We start from the raw sequence: 22,414 nt of genomic DNA on the forward strand, positions 1-22,414 counted from the left end.
CAAATTTCAATTAAAGCTAATGTTTAAACATATAGTAATTCAGGTTGGCCTTGAGAATTAACAAGCAGAAAGTAAATTTTTGCTCATTCTGGAGTTCAGATGGTCATTGGGGACAACGTTTTACAAATTACTGTGAAATAAATAGAGACTATGACTTGAGAAGGGATCTGACCATGACCTGTTTCTGTCTGAGGAGAGAACTCTCCCTTAGATAATTAGCATTCATGGACTGCTTGAAAGGTTCCCTTCACTTTCCATTCAGTTTTCTGACCTGCTCCAACAGGTCAGCATGACCTCTAGCAAACCTCTTCACGATCACATTCATCACTGCATACTTGAAAACCCTTGGCACATTAGTAGCGCTGAAAACCTGACCATCTGCAACTCAGTTTTTAAAAAAAATCAATTTCCACAAATTTACCATCTCAGTAAATGGCTGCATTATTTTAACCTTAAGTATATCCAATGTTGGGAAGGTTACTTTTAAAATGTATTCCATTACAGAATACAGAATACATGCCCCAAAATGTATTCTGTAACGTATTCCGTTACGTTACTCAATGACAGTAACGTATTCTGAATACTTTGGATTACTTAATATATTATCATGCTTTTTACAACAACGTGAATGTACTATTGCTGTGTGATTTATTACTATTACTGAAGGTCCGCGACTCTGAACTGTAGTAAAGGGACCTCTGACTAATACGGCGGGGTCCCTGTCGGCTCGTAGCCGAAAAATAGCTTTACTTTGTTGTGTGGGTCAACTTTTCTTGCGAGAGACAGAGAGAGGCGTTGAAAGACTGCTCCAACATTCCGTTTTCGGAGGAAAACACGAACACGGTGTACAGTCGAGTCTTAATAGCTTACTTACAACTGGGCTCGTCAGGCACTCTTCTTGGCTGAAGTGGTTATTATTATATTTACATGCTTCCAGCTCCCGTTTTTCCTCGATGACAACTCGTACCTTTCCACTCCCCTTTTTCTCCCTCCTCGCGCTCACAGACCCATAACGTGTATGGCAGTCCATTCTCCCTGCAACACGGACTACACTGCCCATGATGCTACATTCTTTAGAGCTATGCTTGTAGCATTCTGCCTGTTAGCTTAGCACAACAACAACAACAACGAAAAGGCGCTCTCTCACCCAGGAAACACACAGTCGCAGAGAGAGAGAGAGCGTCACCCTGTAACCATGGCAACCGTAACGCTGCCGCCTGGAACAGCAGAACGTAGCTGTCAAACAAAACCCAAACAGTCCTGACCCGCGACAATATGAAACAGGAAAGTACCGCAGTGTAATCCATTTATTTCAACAAAGTAACTGTATTCTGAGTACCACCTTTTTAAACGGTAACTGTAACGGAATACAGTTACTCATATTTTGTATTTTAAATACGTAACGGCGGTACATGTATTCCGTTACTCCCCAACACTGAGTATATCATGCTGTAATACTGTGTTTTTGTTTTAGTCGTTATTTTCAATGTCTTTTCTCATCTTCTGGTTACTATGTTTTTGCGTGTCCATTTGTTTCTTTAGTAATTTATAATTGCTGAGTTGATGTAAGTTTCTCTTTAACTTTTGTCACATACAAGGCTTCAGTCACATGGAATTTGCTTACTGGTTGCTAGAAAAAATTCTCTACTCCCCAACTGACAAGCAGTGGCTGATGGTCGTTAGGTTGAAGTATGATGCTGCACAAGAAACATCTCCTTGTGATTGCCTTGGTCACTAGCAGATGGCAGAAATGGAACATTCTCTATTTTTGCAAAACGGAAACAGAGAATGTAAAAGTATGAGTAAACGTTTTGTCGTACTGCTTCAGCCAAAATGTTTGAAAAAGCGCAACTTTTTCTTTTAAGCCAAATGGTCTCCTGTTTTGGTTTATGTTGCAATTTTCACAGCTTCACAACAACTCAGAGAGTAGATGTCAACTGTTTGCAGACAATTTGGCAACTTCCATGCAAACAATGGGCAACTGCTGCAATCCACAAGTGATCAAATGCAAGAAGGTTTTGGGTGCAGTAGCATATATTTTTTGTAAATACTTTTTATCAAGCACGTACCAGTTACTTCCATGAAAATTTGCAGTCTTTAGTTGCTCGGGAGACATTAACATTTGAATTTAGCCCCAAAGCTATATAGATTATTGCAACTGTGGTGTTTACAGGTCATTTTTAGTTCTAAAATGTGAAATTCGAAGGCATGGGATCACAGTTTATTACTATAAACATTTAACACACCAGGTTAATGAACAGTTGTTTAAGGTTGTTTAGTAATGCTGTATAAACAGATTGCTAATTATCTGAGCAAAACTTGCCATACTATGCCATAGACATAGTATGTGAACTCACAGTTTTCTTATTGTTCAGAACAGGTGTGAAGCAATTATTTTTAACACTTGCCACTGACTCTCAAATTATATTTCACTTCTGGGAACTTGTATGAAACAGCAACGTAAGCAAACCCTAGGCCCGCACACACAAATACACACACGTGCGTCGTGTTAATGTTTCCTCTGTTCTCCTCTCCCCTGCTCTGGCCTCATCTATTTTAATGTAGTGAGAATGCTGATTGGACAAGATGAACATTTAGACAGGGTGAAAAGAACAGCAGCTTGCAATTTCTCACCTTCTCACTACTTTTTAGTAGTTGAAAGAGATGATGTGGAGAAGGGTTTGACTGGAGAACAGATGCAGAGATAAAAGCGATGCAACAAAGGGAAGAAGACAGTGATCTACTTTCTTCCAAGTGAAAATTGAAACCACTGTCTCATTAACTCTGGAAAAGTTTAAGAATTGCTGGTGGGAAGTAACTTTAACACCTTTGGACAAGTTGCAATAAGTGGGAAAAGAGAGCAGATCCCTCAAGTTTGTCTCGACACCCTTGCCAAATCAAACCCAAAAAACTTTGGATTTTTGTATAGGAGCAATAGCTAAAAGAATGTTGAATAAAGTTTAGCTCAGACAATATGGCAGGACAGATGATTTCATGTAACTCTGACCCGCTTTCAATTGTTGTCAAAGTTGTCAAAAAGTCTGCAAATACATAAGGCCCCTTATGAAACTGTACGGCAGGAAATGCTGTTAATAATTCTCATCATTCACAGCTATCTGTCCTTCTCACACATACATTGATTCACCCCCTTACCCACCCAGTATCTTTCCTAATTTCAAAAGAGAAACCATGCAGTTGTTAACAAGATTGAAAAAAATGTTAAGAGTTGTACATCATTGATTTACACATGTACTTTGTTTAATATGAGAGGACTTTTTATTCAAAGAATGACTCACCTCAAAGGCAGCCTGAAGTGCTGCTTGCATTTCAAAACAGCTGATTAAACCCTTGAATTCCCTTTTCTTATTATGTGTGTGCCTGTGCTTTTTGTTCTGTCTGGTTTAGGCTACAGATCCAGATCTGGGGGCAAACGGTCAGGTCCATTATCGGCTCGTCAACCACCAGGGGCTGTTTTCCATCAATGCCACTGGAACCATTACAACTGCAGTGCCACTGGACAGAGAGGTGAGACGAAGCTACAGATTCTGTTCCTAATTAGTTTAAGGCAAAGCAGACAACTGTAAACGGTAATAGTATTTTTATGACGTAACTCCACAAACAGGAATGGCTGAAAGAAGTGTGTTTTTGGTTTGCAAATCCTTCTATATGTCCCATTCTCTTAAATTTGATCTTTTGATGATGTTGGAGGAGTTTTGTCAAAATCTGGCATTAACATTCCCTTGGAATGAAAGATGAACTGCGGGGCTGAATAAACTGTCAGTGCAGTAAAGATAAACCTATCCAGATCAACTGAAGGGCCAGCAGCTTCTCTTGGATCCTGGGCCAGTTTCTTGCTGGATTTTTGTTTTCCCCATTTCTTAACGACATGACTTTCAGAAACTATTCATATGCTGGAGACTTGCCATTCAGGGCTAATACTTGTTCTTTTGTTCTCCAGTTGTCTATTTGGCTCAAATTTTTTAAGGACACACTGCACATCATAGCAAGATATGACATGTTTTCAGCAAATATTTTGTTATGAATCATCTTCTTTGTGCAAAAATAAAATATTTTGCCTTTCAAACTGTGTTTTGTTGGCATTTGTTGTAGAAAAACGGTTTTTGTTCCTAATAATAAAGTGCATAAAGAGAAGTTATGTCTAGACACTACAATGGATCATTCCAGTAGTTAGGTGCTGCTTTTATGCTAATATAGGTCTATAACAAACGGACTTAAAATGTGTGCAAAAGAAGCCAAAAAAAAACACCTTTCTGAACTGTTGCTAGAGAACTATTGCTCAGAACCATTGCCCTTTAAAAGCAAAATTTAAAGAAAAGAGGAGTGGTTGAAGAGTTTTGCACAGTACTGTCAAACAATATAGTGGTGACATATCCAGCAGCTCAGAATTAAAATCTGGTTGACATGAATGCAAACTGTAATTTGGGTGGTTGGTGGAAGAAAGCTGTGAGAAAGTAATTCTTGTTTGTAGCTTTGTTAATGCTAAATTTTGAATCTGTGTTCTCCTGAAGGTTAAAGGCCATTACTATCTCACGGTTGAAGCCTGGGATGGTGCAGAGAATCCACGGCGATCCAGATTAACACTTCGTGTCACCGTTCTGGATATAGACGACAACAGCCCAATATTCACCCAACAAACTTACAATGTCAATCTACCGGAGAACAGCCCAAAGGGCACTGTTATATTACAATTAAAGGTAAGTGTTTGTAAAGAGGAACAGGTGGTTTTGTAGCTTAGGCGTTTAGCGAATCAAACAAAAAGAAAAAAATCTGTAGTTCATTGGAACTTTTATATCTAAATTTTTGGTAAAGTGAAAAAGTTCTCCAGTGTAAATAAGGCTTTGTTGCAAACAAAAACTTACTGAAACTAGATCATGACAAATAAATCATCTCTGCTGATGCATTGGTTGGTTTTAGATTAGTACAGTTATATCTGAATCAGCAGATAAACAGTGCAGCAAAGAAAGATGGGGGTTTTTTTGAGAAAACTACCTGCATTATAAAATGTAATTTCTTCAGCAGATAACTCTGGCATGTATTTTTTATCTGAAGAAGATCCAACTCAGTGTTGCTCACAAGTCTTTAAACAAATGAATGGATTCCTAAAGGAACTGTTCTATATTGCTTATGCTGTTTTTATGTGTGCGTTAATTGTTTGTACTGCCATTGATCTAACCAACGATAATTTCCCAGAACAATTGTTTTTTTCTGTTTGTTTTTAGTGTATTTCTGAGAGCAATCACACAGCTTATATGTTTATATGTTTCTTAATTAAAACATCACTTTTTCTTGTGTTCTCAATGTTAGCGTTATCATTTAAATCTCTATAGCACTGTAGAGGTTTAGAAGAACTTTTTTTTTTATCAAATCTTAGCATTCCTTAGCAAAGACACAAATTGCTGGTTTGCATTTATTTTATATACAGATCAAGCTAATATGTTTAATGTCCTTAATAATGTTCTTAATAAATCCCTTTATCTTAAAAATTCCCATTGATGTCAGTCTAATTTAATGTTATTTGTGCACAAATTATTGAAAATTATATTTATGCTGCATGCAGTGATAGAACATTGATAGTTTGATAACACTTGCAGACACGCTGCACACTGCAGCAGAATGTGAGATAAAGCTGCACAGCTACACTTTAAAATTATTACATAAGATATGGACCACCAGCTGTAATTTAAAGGTTACTACCACAGGCATTTCTGACAACAACACAACATAGATCTAATTAAACTGTTATAGTGTGTTACAAGCAGGTATATATGGATTCTTGTCCTACTGACAAGTATTAGAAATTCACATTGCAGTGATATTGCTTTCCTTTCCATGTTCTCTGTAGGCGACAGACGCTGACCTCAACTCCAACCTTACTTACCGAATCAGAACCGAAGGCTCGGACCAGGACATCACTCAGCTGTTCCACATCGACTCCAGAACAGGCGAGCTTTCAGTTCTCAAGGTTCTGGACTTCGAGGCTCTGTCTGAGTCAGAGCCCACATACACGTTCACTGTAGAGGCCCTGGACACAAAGGGAAACATGCCTCCTGGACTAGCCTCTGTTACAGTCAGAATAATGGTGAGTGCGTAGGTATGTGTCTACAAGCTAGTTTCTCTGTGTGGACATAAAGATGGGTAATATTTTCTACTCTTTTAGTAAAGTGTCTTTAGTTTGAAGAAAGGTAAACTGGCGTTATGATGTAGCAGGTATTGGAAGATCATTATGCTTTTTGGTGGGGGTTTAATAAATGAATAATGAATGAAAATGGAATATGGAAAAGGCAAGCAAAGCATTTTCAGTCAGGAAAATAAAAAAGACCAAAAAAGCATTTTAGAACCAGCGTGTGAAAATACAGTGTGGTCTACATTGTAAAATGGCAAGTACCAATTGGCGGATACAACTGCTAACTTGCCATCCAAGTGGCATCGGCAGCATTAGAATTGATTGTTGCAACATCTGTTTGGTGTAGAGTCCAAGCGGCAACCTTTTGGGCTGAAAAAAAGCACCAAAAACTGCATTTTTTTGAATGACCATTTGACACTCGCTCCAAAAGAGAACTTTATAGTAGCAGTCACCATAGCTGGTTTTCCCTTTTAAATCAAATATGTGGAGGAATTCTTTTTAAACCCATCTGTTTAAATCATGTTAAGTCTTACATGTATTGGAGCAAGGCTGCTTTGAGTGTTAGATGGTTGCCAGTTCCTACTAGTTCAAATAACTTGTCACGGTCCGGGGCAGCGGCCGTGTGGAGAGCGGAAGGAGGACTCAAAACGCAGCACTTATTCAGGTGTGAGGGTGATTTATTGATAATATCCAATATAAAGTGGGGATGGTAAAACAGAACTAAGAATGAACTAACTGGGAGAAACTACACAAAGAAATAGCAAACCTGAGCATGAGGGGAGAACAGCAGGGAGAGCACGCAGGGGATTACACCAGGTATGAACACAGACGACGTGACGAGGAGCAGAGGAAAACACACACTATAAGTACACAAAGAGACACTGGGAAATCACACACAGGTGGGAGACACAGCTGGACCTGATTAACCTGACGAGACAGGGGAACACTAACACCAGGGACCAATAGAGGGAGCACAAACCCAAAACCCAGTATCTAAAATCCCAAAACACAAACCATCCCAAAACAGCCCAAGAATTATAAAGAGAATAACAACAATAAGGAACACAAACACAAAGTCACTGAGTCATGGCCGCAGGACCATGACAGTACCCCCCCCCCTCAAGGGCTGGCCCCTGACAGCCACAGAAACACACCACCAGACCCGGGCGGGCGGCAGGGGGCCCAGGACGGAGGGACCGGGCCATGACCAAAACGAAGACCCCAGAGTCCCAAACAAACGTTCACAAAACTCACAGCGGAGCAGAGTCCGAAGCACAGTTCAGGCGGCCGGCCACGAAGAAGGCCGCGGCGGCGCGTAAAGAGTTCGGGAGGCCGTCCACGAAGAAGGCCGTGACGGCGCACAAAAAGTTCAGGGGGCCGACCGTGCGGAAGGCAACGGCGGCCACTCAGGCGAAGAGGGTCCGGGAGCCGGCCGTGCGGAAGGCAACGGCGGCCGCTCAGGCGAAGAGGGTCCGGGGGCCGGCCGTGCGGAAGGCAACGGCGGCCGCTCAGGCGATGGCGGTCCGGGGGCCGGCCGTGCGGAAGGCAACGGCGGCCGGTCAGGCGACGGCGCCCGGCCAGTAGCCTAGCCAGCGGTCTAGAAAACGGCCGTTTAGCTCCAGACCCAAACGAGGCTGGGCCAGGCGAGGCTGAAGGCACGGAAGCCGGGGCCGCAGCGGGCGAAGATGCTGCTGCAGGCGATGGTGCGGATGCTGAAGACACTGCTGCAGGCAATGGTGCGGATGCTGAAGACGCTGCTGCAGGCGATGATGCAGACACGAAGGCTGGACCAGACGAAGATGCAGACACGAAGGCTGGACCAGACGAAGATGCAGACACGAAGGCTGGACCAGACGAAGATGCAGACACGAAGGCTGGACCAGACGAGGGTGAAGCCGGGCCGGGCGAGGCTGAAGCAGAAGCTGAAGCTGGGCCAGGCGAGGACGAAGCTGAAGCCGGGCCAGGCGAGGATGAAGCTGAAGCCGGACCAGGCGAGGATGAAGTTGGACCAGGCGAGGCTGAAGCCGGGCCAGGCGAGGATAAAGCCGGGCCAGGCGAGGATGAAGGCGTGGATGAAACCGGGCCAGGCGAGAATGAAGCCGGGCCAGGCGAGGATGAAGCTTCAGGCTGAGGCGTGGCAGTAGCAGGTGGTAGCGCTGCAGGTGATGGTACTGCAGGAGGCGGCGCTGCAGCCACAGGTGGAGAAGCAGCCACAGGTGGCTGGACGGGATCCTCGGGCCCCCCAGCAGGCGAAACAGGAGGCTGGACGGGCTCCTCGGGCCCCCCAGCAGGCGAAACAGGAGGCTGGACGGGCTCCTCGGGCCCCCCAGTGAAAACAGCCGCAGAACCAGTGGGCACCGGGGCCCCCGGCACACATGAAACATAACCAGTAGGCACGTGGGCCTCTGGCACACATGAAACAAAACCAGTAGGCACGCGGGCCTCTGGCACACATGAAACAAAACCAGTAGGCACGCGGGCCTCTGGCACACATGAAACAAAACAAGTAGGCACGTGGGCCTCCGGCACACATAAGGAGGGCTGCAGCTGCGCAGAGCACTGAGCCTGCTCAGGCAGTGACAGCCCGGTGCAGTTCACAGCTGGCATCTTGGCCTCCAGGGGTCCAGAGTAAGCTGAGGGCAGTAACCCAGCCTCTGGGGAAGCCCCGGAGTGAGCAATAGTCTCTAATGTTGCCAGCTTTTGAGGAACAAGTCCGTAGTGAAACAGTTTGTCTCCCTGCTCAGAAACAGCGGTGGAAAAGCAGTGTGAAGGTTGTGACTCAGCCATTAACTGAACTACGGGTTGCGGCGATGCTAGCGGTGGTGGTGGCTGAGTGGCTGACTGGAGTGGCGGCAGAACATGTAATTGTGCCCTTAGGGAGGCTAACGGTGGAGCTACAGACTGGGAAGCTTGTAGCTGGACACAGAACTGAGCCGGAGAATGGCAATAAAGTCCTGGCTCAGAAGGAGCGGCAGAGACACAGTCTGTCAGTTTTGCAGCGGGTTTGTACACGCCCACTTGGGAAGGATCCGTTACCACGAAGGTAGGTAAGCGATCCATACAGTCTCCCATCCCGCTCTGAATAGCCCCAGAAAACAGAGTCCCGGAATCTGGGGAAGCCAGAACATGTCGCTCGCTCACCGCCTCGGGCTGCTCGAAAGTAAAAGCAGACGGGGGGTGAAGTCCGAGGTCCAAAAGGAGGAACTCCCGCTCCCACGAACAAAGCGAGCCCAGAAGCCATGGGAGACCGGTCACCAGACGCTGTAGCCGCCTCTCTATAGCGCGCTGGGACGTGCCACCCGGGTTTTCCAGCCACCGGTCGATGAGCTCCTGTGTGGCATCGATGAGATTTTCCCGTAGCTCCCTGGACGGGTTAAGCGCTGCTGGGTCCATGTTGTGTTCGCGTCGTACTGTCACGGTCCGGGGCAGCGGCCGTGTGGAGAGCGGAAGGAGGACTCAAAACGCAGCACTTATTCAGGTGTGAGGGTGATTTATTGATAATATCCAATATAAAGTGGGGATGGTAAAACAGAACTAAGGATGAACTAACTGGGAGAAACTACCCAAAGAAATAGCAAACCTGAGCATGAAGGGAGAACAGCAGGGAGAGCACGCAGGGGATTACACCAGGTATGAACACAGACGACGCGACGAGGAGCAGAGGAAAACACACACTATAAGTACACAAAGAGACACTGGGAAATCACACACAGGTGGGAGACACAGCTGGACCTGATTAACCTGACGAGACAGGGGAACACTAACACCAGGGACCAATAGAGGGAGCACAAACCCAAAACCCAGTATCTAAAATCCCAAAACACAAACCATCCCAAAACAGCCCAAGAATGATAAAGAGAATAACAACAATAAGGAACACAAACACAAAGTCACTGAGTCATGGCCGCAGGACCATGACATAACTAAAGTATTGGTGGCTTTTGGATCATTTTAAATGTAAATATCTAACAAATAATATGGTTTACTGTGTGATTAATTATTATACTAACAGACCTCCCAAGAAGTCTGTCCTCCAGTTTTGGTGAGTAAAATTTGGGTATTTTATTTTTATGCTCTTATTAGCAGGTATCTGTGTCTGTGCAATGCACCCATAAAGTCTATGGATGCGACTTGCTAATCACCTTTGCTAGTGTTAGCAGATAACTTAGCATTCCACCCTCTCGTCCAAATACAGTCCCTTCTGGCTCCAAAAAGCAACACAGTGATGCTCACAATCATACAAAAAAAAGGGTTCACAAACCAATTTGTGATGAAACAAGTGGTGCTGCCATATACCAGAAGAAGCACATGGTGGACTGCTGTGGGTGGATACACTCAATGTAAAACAGTATAAATATAGGCTCAAACATATTGTATTGCCCAAGGTTTTCACTCGTCTGCCATCACATGCATATAAACTTGAGTGACATCACATATTTTAATTCATAAGCTTTAATATAATGTTGGCACATCCTTTGCAACTATAATAGCATTAACTCTTCTGGGAAGGCTTTCCACATTGTTTAGGAATGTATTTATTTTTTACCATTCTTCCAAGGTATTTCCAAGGTTTGACACTGATGTTAGATGAGAAGGCCTGTGTCACAGTCTCTTCTGTAAATTATCCTAAAAGCGTTCTGTTGGGTTGAGGTTCCCAAACTGTTCCCACAAAGTTAGGACCATGAAGTTGTCCAAAATGCATGCATTTATTATTGAAGCATTGAGAGTTAATTTGACTGGAACTAAGGGCCCGAGCTTAACTCCTGAAAAACAAACCAACACCATAATGCCCCCTCCACCAAACTTTACACTTGGCACAGTGCAGTAAGACAAGTACCGCTCTCCTGGCAACCACTGAACCCAGGCACATTTGTCAGTTTGCCAGATGGAGAAGTGTGATTTTCTACGGTGTGATTTCTTGATTTTATACACCTTTGGCCATGGAAGTGAGTGGAACACCTGAATTGAATTATTTGAATGAATCGGTGAGGAAATATGCATAAGTGTGCTGAAGGTTTTACAATAACCTTTGATTAGACAAGGTCCAGGCCTATTAACCTCTTGCTAGTGATCATGATTGCATACTACTCTATGCAGAGGTATATAATGCTCAAGCCTACAGTGATCTGGAAACTGCTGGAAGCACCAGTGTGATCGTCCACAGTGAAACCAGTTTTAGATCACCATGGACAAACAAAGTGATGAATTAGAAAGAAGTCCCTATCCAGTCGTTAAGTGATGACGTGACGAATCCTACTTCCGGGCCTAAAGTAGTCTGCGTCTAATATGGCTTTTGTGTTAACATGTTTAATGTTTTGTATTTTCTTCTATTTAATCTCAAAAAGATCCTAAAACAGTCAGTGATCACTGTTGACCTCCCTCGTCTTTTATTACCGCTAATCATTTATTTAAGCTCAGTTTTTAAAACCTTAGGATGTAACTACAGCCCAGCCCATGGAGCAGTATATGAATGACTAACCTCGTATTGTGGATGGATTATCTCAGTTGTTCTCCTGGCTGAAGTTTGGTCCTTTTACAGCATCCTGCCATGTGATTACATTTGTTCCTGACCACCAAGAACACTCACATTAACTTTTATTGAGTGGAAAAAAAGTTAGCTTGTTTATATTATGCTAACATAGCTGTGTCGCTAGCGGTCACGTAACACATCATTATATACCAGCTAGCCCAACTTCAGTAACCCTACAAACGTCACTGCTGTTTAGTTTTCTGTCCTTATTTATGTTGGAAGTGATAACAGAGCTGTACGTTTTAATTTGTTTCCAAAACCCCGCAGTCAGGACATGCTATATTGTATTTAGATAGAAGCTAGCGAGCTAACTCCCTGCTAACTTCTAACTCCGTTAAATGTCATAAATTCCGTTTTCATGGATGCCTGGATGTTAAACTCAATTGTTATACCTGGTAGAGCAGAACGCTGATCATTTTATTAAAGATGAAAGACTTTAGACAGTTTTTCAACTCTCAGTAATGCCATAGTGATCGTTTGATATATGGACCGAAGCAGCGGAGTTTAGGCCCAGACACGGCTAGTGACGTCAGACTTAATGACCGGATTACAAAACAGATGAAAACTTGGACATTTGGGTGTTCCAGCAGGACAGTGATCCCAAACACACTTCAGAACTGGTTTTGGATAAAGTAGGCGAACATGTAACTGGACACAAAGCTCCAACCTCAACCCTCTTGAAAATTTGTGGACTGTTCTTAAAAGCCATATCTGTGCCAGGAAACCAACCAATTTGAATGAATTATAACATGAAGAGTGATCAAGTATTTAGACAGAGTCATGCCAAAAGGTTGGTAGGGACATTTAACCAAACATTAGTAGGCATGTGCAAGCCTATATGTATACTTTTGACCCTGTGTGAATTAGAGAAAATCCAAAAATAAGTTCAAACTTGAGCACCCAGTTCTTGTCGTTGCTGATGTATAGTGTACAATCATTTCACCCAATGTTACATCTACTATGAAATTTCAGGAATTTGAGCAAAGTGTCAAAGAGCAAAACTGTACATTTGGTCTTCAACAGCACTGACTTCCTGCCTTTAGCCTTGACTATGTCAGTCTCTTATATACAGTATGTGGTAAAACCTTGTCTTTCATACATAGTTCACAGTATAGATGACTATACACAACAACAGATGTACATCCACTACATTCAAATTCATCTTAAACGTCTACATGCTAGTCTATTTGATTGCTTGACCTTGAACTTCTGTTCAGAGCATGGCTACTATTAGAGTAGTATATGCCAATATTTATAATCAAGGAAATGCATCAAAGCATCACAGCATCTTCATTTTACACAGCCAAAACAGCACATTGTCTTCCTGCTTTGTTTTTCTTTCCTGTAGTGCTGCTAGACACAGGATGGATCCTGTTGTCTCTGACACTCAATGACTATACCAGAGATTAGCATATGAATCTATGCAATCTATGGACTTTAGGTTCTGTTATCAGAAACTTTAAAATGACGGAGAAATAAGTGGACAGTTTCTGTGCTTTATACAACATTTAGTTTACATAGTGTGTTTTTGTTTTGTTTAGTTTTTTTGAGTTTGACAACTGTGAAAGAATTTTTTAAAAATCCATCATTTAACCAGCCAATGGAAAATTAAAAGCACAATTGTTTTGTGGTGTCCTCACTTTCACCCTTGCTGATGTTTTCCAGTACTGCTGACGCCTGCTGTGATTAAAGCCCCACAGGTTTTCATGAACACCCCATTTATTCTACTCACTACAGCATTTGTTCTATTCAGAGATAAATTAGAATCCAAGCCAAAGAAATAAAATAAACTCAGCATAAGCAATAGATTATATGCACTACTGTTCATATATATATATTCCTATGACAAAACTGCTACAGTAATTTGCTGTTATTAAAATTGTCAACATTTCAGGAACTTCAAGGAAACAAAAAGCATTTTGGTGCAGTGTATTTTAAAAATGCTAATGCCGTACCATCTCTGTGTTTGTGTTAAATCTCTCTCCAGGACATGAATGACTTTTCTCCAGTATTCAGCCAGTCAGTGTACCGAGGCATGGTTGCCCCTAATGCTGTCAAGGGAACCATCGTAACCACAGTGATGGCCAATGACTCTGACCCTGCGGTGAGCATTATCAGATGCAGCTATTCAATCAAACTGTTTCACAGCCTGCTCCTCAAATTGTGTACTGGAATGATGCAAGATAATGGTGCTTGTCTTCAGTCAGTGTGTGTGTAGGTGTGTTTTTAACACATTTTCACTTCTTTCTCTAGTGGAGTATTTATTTTTTTTTATACCTCAGTGTGTCACAAGGTGAAATCTCAAGAGAACATTTAATGCTGAGCATCCTTGTTGTGTAGACTGCTTTATTCTGGTTGTTGTAAAACGAGGTTTAGCTGTTTTATGTGAGTCTGATTTATGTAACTGTAGGTTAATAAGGTGATAACATGCTCATACAGAATTCTCATAATCGGCAGTATGTGAGAATACCTCACGAGGCTTCATTGAATCATGCAGCGACACTGGGAAAATCACTTTTTTAAAAATATTAGAAAGAAAAATAAACCAGCTGATGCGTTTAATTCACAAAACAGGTGTTTATGAAAAAGCACTGGGAGTGCTTTTATTTTGCATTACTGCTCAAGATGCCATGAGCTTATTTTTCCTTCCTCCTTCTTCATGCAGGATCTTCTACACCAGCAATGTTCTCACATAAGCCTCTTTAAAGCACCGCTTTCCTTTCACTGTTTCGCATGCTGCTTCCTGTGTCAGCTGAATTGCTTCATACTTTAGATTTAAGCATGAGAAATTCTCTTGGGTCAAAAACAACATTATAAAGTCCAGGCTACATGCTATAAAGGACCTCCCCGGTGCTCAACAAAGGTACTAAATAGCACCTTGTTTGAGCGCTGGAGCCTATAATATTCATATATCTCTGTGTAATTTCCATTTATACCCTCCAGATCTAAAGTATCCCTCGAAAGTACAAATACTTTCAAGAATTTATCAGCATCGGGTTTTGCTGACTCACTCTGAGCTGTTGTGCAAGAAAGTGTTACATCAATGTAGACAGTTGCTGAAATACTGCTCGCAACAGCAGTGCTTCTGCAAAAGTGAACTCAGATTAGACCGTTTGATGGCTGGATTGAAAAATGGCTGTTTACATAATTAAAAATATCTATTTTGTCTGTCTGGAGTTTCTCTTTAACTTCCCCCGTTGCCCTTACTCTTTCAGCGTTTCAGTGTGAAAATATGACCTTAGCGGACTTGTCATTGTTGTTTTTTCGCTGGTGGATTTACAGCCTTAAGGGAGATAAAGTGAATAAAGTGTGTATGACAAGCAAGACATGTAGCAAGAACCTTTCGTCCCCTGAGAATAAACAGAGGGCAGATATACTGTATGACTTTTAGCCAAAGGACCAACTTTTGTTGCTGTAAATGTTGTTCCTTTCTGAAAATAAACTAGCAAAAGCACCAGTTTTATCACATTGTCAGCGCGTATTTTTAAAGTTCAAGGAAAGCTTTAAACGCAGAGGTCTAATTTGTTGGTGTGTTTATTTTTCCTCCTCAGAATGGCACAGCTCATTAAAGAATACGGAGTATTTTCTTAAAATATGTGGATATTACAATGTAAATGTATGTATTTCCTGACATTTTGTGTCAAATCAGTCATAGTAACTTATGGCTGCTCATTATCAGCAACAGTTAAGAGGTTAATTCACGACCATTTGAACCGCATTTATTTAAAGTAATGATATGTCTTATAACGCTCACAATTATTTCTATATAGAGACTTAACATTTGGATCCCTGCTAATTGCTTTAGATATTAAATACTGCAAAACTCATTACATAGCCATCACCACACTATTTAATTACAGTTCAGAAGATATTAGAAAGAAAGAAATGGTTTTCCAGAAACCATGCATGAGGCATTTCATCCTATAGTTTTTTGTTTAATCAACTTCAAGTTTTTTATTTTTTATTTTAATGTTTAAAATGGATATTATTCTGTTGTCATCATAGGGTACTCCAGCAGGTTTAGTACGTTATAAGGTGGACCAGGAGGCGTATCCATACTCAGCCAGTATATTTGGCGTAGAAGAACAGACCGGACGTGTGGTTACTAGAGTGAACCTGAACGAGGAGCCGAACATGAAGTTCAGCGTAAGTGTGCACAGACGTCTTTTTTAAAAATCAATTTTTCTTTCTTTTTTTTTTTTTGGTAAAACACAATGAAGATGACTCAACTTTGCACTTGAGTCATCTTCATTGTTTTATTTAAAATCGACTGTGGTGTATAGAGGCAAAACTACAAATATTGCATCTTCATCTTCAAATTATGGATGTAACTGTACTGAACTGCTGCTACATCAAACCCATCATTACAAGTCTTTTGCAGTATTTTTTGTTAAAACCCTGAAACCAGGTTTTACATTTGTGAAGTCACGGCCCACTCGGTCTTATTCAATAATGCCTATATTTCATTAAATGTAGCCATTGCGTAGTGAGTGTTTAATTGCATCATCTTACATAACAGCGGTTGTTATTTAGATAACATTTATCCTGGTGACCTTCTTTTGGCTTTATCGTCTGGATTCTGGTATTCAGTAGGTGGGGGCGTGGAACGACATCATACAAAATAAGTCAGAATGATTAGATTACTAATTCCAGATTTGATTTGCTTACATGTAATTCTTATGAACAGGGAACTCTGAACAATTCCCTATCCACTCTACAAAATATATTGCAGCAGCTTATTAGTTTCAAATCTACCTTCTCCCAGCTGTATTCCTCAATGGGCCTTGCTAATTTCATCTTTTCATTGGGCTTTAATTAACACAACAAGGATTCAGCATCCTCTGAAGATATCACTCAAGGGACTAATTCTACCTTGTTTGCTCCAATAACTCAAACAAAATGAACTAGTCCAAAACTGAGTACAAGATTTGGCTTATGACTGAGATAAACCTTGTCTAATGTTCTCGTACACAGTAAAGACACAGTAAAGACGGTTTAAATGATGTGCAGCTAATTACTACCCAACTCGCTCGCCTAAAGACACCACAGCATTAAAAAAAATGAATTTGGTGGGCAATTCAGCGTGCGTAAGCAATTGTGCAAAGAAACCAATTGAAATCCTCAGTCGGAAGGAAAAAATAGTTGTGATGAGAATCAGCAAGCCACTTAACTATCACATGTCGCAAGTTCCCAACTGCTAAAGAGTTATTTATGCGTGTAGCTGTTTCCTATTTAAAACACTAGTTACTGTATGAATATAAAACAGGATGCATGAGCTGTAGCGTTCACCTGACTAAAGGAGATGAAGGAAACACAATATTTCAGTGTGTTGATATTTAAGGTTGGCCCTCATTAGGAATCCTTTGGGCCTGGTTAACAGCAGTTAGCCCCCCAATTAAATGAAGAATAAAAGCCGAGGCAGGAAAAGTCAAGCACACCAGTGGGACACACACCCTCTCTGTTCTTCAAATCCCATCTGAATCATGTGCAGGAAGAGAAAAGTACAATTTATTCTGGTTTATTGCGGGGCTGTCACGCATTGGCTACATCCCATTTAGCGAGCGTAAATGAGAGCGGCGGCGGCATCAGACAGCCATCTCGCAGGGGCGTGGGTATCAATGGCGTGGTGATGTTCTGGCTTTGTCTATATTTGTTTGACAGCTGGTGGTGGTGGCATACGATCATGGTGAGCCTGTAATGAAGAATACAACTCTGGTAGAGATCACAGTCCTTCAGCCCTCTGTTATCCCTGTCTTCACCCGTGAAGAATACAGGTATGTGCACATACATACACATTACCATTGTTTAAATTAAACGTCAGCCTTTTTTTCTTACAATACAGTATGATGACATCAGGCTGGTAAATGGCGTCACTAGTATGTGACACCAATACCAAAACAATGGATTAGTATAGCTTTTGTCAGACTTGAGGACCGCAATGTTGCTTTTGTGCAGCCATTTCCCTTGTTGCCAGGTTTCAAAAAAAACATTTTTGTTTTGATTTTCATGAGAGCTGATCACATGAGTCATGACGTCTGTTCTCGTCACATTTTCGGATCGCATCACTGGGAATCCCAGACGAGTAGAAAAAAGTATCTGGTACCAGGTACTATCACCTAATGTAAAACGAGTCGAGTCAAGCAGAGCCGACCCAAGTAAGTACTAGTGTTGTTTTTTATTAGTGGAATTGTTGCAAAGCAATAATCGCAATATATTTACTCAATATGGCTGCATGTATTTTTTTTTAACTCAGCTTTGACCTTGAGTGCTAACAATGAAGGTTCAAAATCAGCTGCTTAGCCAACCTTTAGGTATTCATATTCCCCAAAGTCTAGCATTGAGCTCACTGCACCACCCCTCCTCTGCAGCTGAGCCACACCTCCACCACATCTACCATCACACAAAATTTGAAAATGATATCTTGAATACTGCGGACGCTAGACTACTAACAAAAACAGACAGATAGACAAACAAACAGAACCAATTACATACTCCCTCCCTCCAGGAAGAGAATTATTGCAAAGGTTGTATTCCTGTGGAGCAAGAGGCAGGCACACATCTCAGTTTCTCACAGTTAGCTGGATAAAAACATAAGAAATGCTGGATGGCACTCTGTTGTGCCTCCCAAGTAAGATGAACAATTTGTTTCTTGTTTGGCAAATTAATGAAGTGAATTGATTTAACGGGTGATTAGAATATAGGAAAGAAAAACTATAAGGTGGAGAACTGAATTAATTTTCCCTGACAGATTAAAATCCAAAGTGCTTAGTAAGGTTCAGCCACATTTCAGCATGGACCTCTATCCATCCATCCATCCATCCATGAATGATATATTCCTGAAAAATAATATTGTAGAGCATCAGGAAGCTTTTCTGGTGACTGTTTTCTCAACTCAGATGTTCTGCCACATAATAACACAGAAGGTGCTAAATCTGAACAGCATGATTGATGTTTGCTGCTATAATTCAGTTTTGATTAGAAGTGAAGTGATGTGCTTCACTGTGCTGAAATTCTTCACAATAACTTGAACAAATTTGGCAAAATTTATCTTGCCAAAACAAATATGCATATCGGCATCAACATATAAAGGTGAGCTTTCCGCACTTGTATTTCTATGAATTCTGCAAAAGCTGCTTACACTCACCTGTTTTGCAACAACACTAAGCCACACACTATAATTAACTACCACAGAGCATGCCTGTTTCATCTTTGAGGAGCAGTGTTATGTGTTTGATAACAGTAATTTTGTCATCAGCTAAAGGACAAAACTCATCCACAAGAGTCTGTAAAAGAATCAACCTTACACCGTTTTTAAATTACATTGTGTCAAAATATTGACTCATATTCAAGTCATAAAGCAACAGTATGTAATTTTGTCTCAATAAAGTGTGTAATCCATCTCCTTTGATTATAGAGCTACATACTCTAACTGGCCACTTTATTAAGTGCACCTGTTTAACTGCTCATTAACACAACTATTTACTCAGCCAATCAAATGCAAGTTCATTGCATTTAAATGACCTCCACAGTCACCAGATGTCAATCCTGTGTAGAGCAGGAGTAGAGCACCTTTGGGATGCGGTGGAGCAGGTGGACATTCACATGATGAATATCCACAGACTGCGTGTTGATGTCAGTTCAGCATGGACCAAAATCTCTGAGGAATGTTTCCAACTTTGTTGAACGTATGCCACAAGGAATTAAGGTAGTCAGAGGTCCAACCCCTGTACCTGCAAGTTCTACCTAATAAAGTGTGAGTTTAAATGTCTCTGCACAGGAGATTTAAAAGAAGCAAAGAGTAAATATATTTTTTAAGACAGCAATTTTTCATTCACTCTGTCAAGCGAAACCCAAGAGAACCCGGCCGATCAATGCCCTTACCTCATCAGCAGACACAAATACACACTCATTCTCAAGTTGTCACCACAACTCTTTCAGTCGGTGCTCGTTTTGTGAGGTCATGGTGTCACCTCAGGTTTTCTTTTCCGCAATTGGCTGTGGTATTGTCCCATAATGTCTACCTATTATCCTTTTTTTCCCTCTATTTTGATCTGTCATTCTTTCTAACTATTCCTCATAAAAATTGTTCTCCGTTATCCTGGTTTTTATCAGCCCCGTTCTATGTCCCCTCATTGATGTTAGAATGAATGAATTGCTCTCTTTCCATTTGCTCCTTTGTTATGCTGGCTGTCAGACACAATATCGAAGACATCAGACTGGAAAAGTGAAAATTGCAGGAGAAGATGCTTTTAAACATCATATTTTTCTAAGTGTTTCAAATATTTTCACGTCGCTGGACTTTCTGTTAACGCTTGGCAGTGCGAAGGAGAGTAATACTTCGTATTATTCTTTTATTCACTCTTGCAGATTTTCTTTTCATTTTAGTTTCTTCGTCTGCCTTCATCATATCTCAAAGCGATCCATATTTTTCTATGCAGAATATGTGTAGGCAGTTGCAGCGATACAACTCACTTTTCAAGTGGCTGACAATACCAGCTGTCTCTGACACCTCAATATTCAGCACTTGAAAAAAAAAATCAAACCTTTGATACTGATTTTGTAAAAGTATATCTATATTGACATTAAAACTCACTTCAAAGCCCTTATCTCTCTTTATTCAAACACCGGCTACCGCGAGTTTGCGGCTAAATGTTTCAGAACATTGTAATTGCAACATTAACGTGTCAAATCCAACACACGTCTTACTTGTACAGATCACATTTCAAGACGTCAAGGTTTGTCTTTCACGCAGAGTAAAGCTCTTGTCTATTTTTAGGGGAAAGGGTTGGAGGCAAGAGAGAGAGATGTCATATAATACTGCATTTATGAATATGTAACATAGCTTCCAGCTAAAAGAGCGTGCACGTGTCTGTGTGAGCGTGCACTTTTTAGTATTTTTCTGTATTTGTTAATCATCACACAGTTCACAGTATTTGCATGCATCCACACATTGTTGTTCGTGCACATTAAAGTCCCTTCTTGCGCGTCTGTCTTTGAATGTGTCTGTGCATGTTTACTATGTACAGTATTTCAATGTGTTTGTGTGTAAAAGACAGCATTGTGTGTGTGCGTGCGTGTGTGTTGTTGCAATTCCTTGTCGTATTCACACAGTGTACACTGTACCAGCTTTGAATTAATTATCCCAGCTTTATAGAATAAAAGCTTACCATTGTACCAGTGTGATTTTGAGAGCTAGCTAATGCAGCTTAATGATTTCGCATGGTTTCAGCAGACCGGCTTCCAGCCATGGCCGAGTCTGAATTAGTACTAGAAAAATTTGCATTTCCTGCGAAAATGCAGTGTGGATGCTTAAAGCTGAAGCTGTATGGAAAAACTAGCTGAAAAAGCTGAAAAGTTGCAGAAATTGTAAAAACTTTGCTTAAAGCATCCACACAAATATTGATTCCTGTAATGAAAAAGAGAGTAGCGCTGTTAAAAGTGACTTGTTGAAATTTCCTCTTTTCCCCCCAACATGGAGTATTTGTTTGATTTGGTCCAGTTGTCTTTCATTTGAGACTTGTAGAAAACCCTGTGCATCAATTTACATTCTTATACTGTAGGGGATCATAAAATTTGACTTGTAGTATCAGTGCACTGAACATGCATTAAGGAGCTTTCAGTGAATTTCCTGTTTTTGGTGTGCAGTCCTGTTTAGGCTTAATAAATACAAGACAAAAAATATAAAAGAATCAGTTTAATGGCATCGGTTTATGTGACACAACATCCGAAAACAATGTTAAAGTCCAAAACTGTTATTTATGGTGTACTTGCTTCCTAAAATGTAAAAGTTCCATATTGATATGTAACTTGTCTATCTTTGTTTATTTTCTATCAGGGCTGTCAACGGTAACGCATTAACGTGATTAAAATCTTTTACGCAATTAACCCATCTGGAGCGCAGAATGACTCAAAATCCATGAAATGTCTCTGTCAACGCAATTTGCGCAATTTGTTCAAAGTTTGTCCATTCTGCGCTCCAGATGGGTTAAAGGGGGGGGGGCATTGCTGTTACCAACAATGTAGCTTTGCCGAGCAGTTTTCACATCATAGCCAAGTGATTTGCTGGACAAAGATCTGGTGCAAAATAGTGTGTTTATGCACCAGAAAATATTCCATAAATTACATTTTTGAGATGTTGTTTGAAGAGGTGTGCCACTTTAATTGATTTCACACAGCCTGACAAATTTCCTTTGGAGTTGGGGCTGTATTTGCAGACAACGAAGTTAAGACAACAAACACAGGAAATAGTGGAGTGTCCTCTTGTTCTTGATTCTGTCATTACTTGCTTGTTTATGTGCACAATTGAGATTTGTTTGTCTTTCTGTGTCTTTGCCCAGCTGTTCCTGTGCTGGGTCACATATGTGCAAAAAATGTATGGTAAAAATGCAGCTGTAAAAGCCTCGGTAATATATGTCTCAGTTCAGTTCTCAGCAAACTGCTTCAAGGGCCATGTAGGTTGGTTAAATCCATACTGGGTGAGCAATACGGGACTTGTAGCCCACAGTTTCACCCCCAGGAGTATGTATATGTATATGTGTACTGAAAAGGTCAGAACTTAAACCTTTTATACTCTCAATAAGCTAGAACCATAAATAACGCTGGGCTTCTCATTTGGAACTGTTCAAAACAAATATTCAGAAGAGTTCAAAATGCTTACACATAATGCAGTTTTTCAGCATAGCTAACCAAAGATATGTAGTTTTCATTGAAATGATGTCTTCTTATTTAATAACATCAGA

General features: G+C 41.1%; 1 protein-coding gene across 1 annotated transcript in view; it reads left to right on the forward strand.

The window, feature by feature from the left end:
* LOC146703150 (protocadherin-15-like) overlaps positions 1-22,414 on the forward strand; it is a 230,776-nt gene that overhangs the window by 136,489 nt on the left and 71,873 nt on the right. Inside the window, exons 21-26 of the mRNA XM_085466271.1 lie at positions 3,406-3,525; positions 4,530-4,715; positions 5,864-6,100; positions 13,663-13,779; positions 15,681-15,821; positions 17,337-17,449. Coding sequence (XP_085322397.1) covers positions 3,406-3,525; positions 4,530-4,715; positions 5,864-6,100; positions 13,663-13,779; positions 15,681-15,821; positions 17,337-17,449 — 914 coding nt within the window. The remainder of the gene's footprint in view (positions 1-3,405; positions 3,526-4,529; positions 4,716-5,863; positions 6,101-13,662; positions 13,780-15,680; positions 15,822-17,336; positions 17,450-22,414) is intronic.

The sequence above is a fragment of the Copadichromis virginalis genome, linkage group LG8, assembly GCF_057382275.1.
Source record: "Copadichromis virginalis isolate Kocher_CV1m ecotype Utaka linkage group LG8, C_Virginalis_male_GT1.1, whole genome shotgun sequence".
NCBI classification, from domain to species: domain Eukaryota; kingdom Metazoa; phylum Chordata; class Actinopteri; order Cichliformes; family Cichlidae; genus Copadichromis; species Copadichromis virginalis.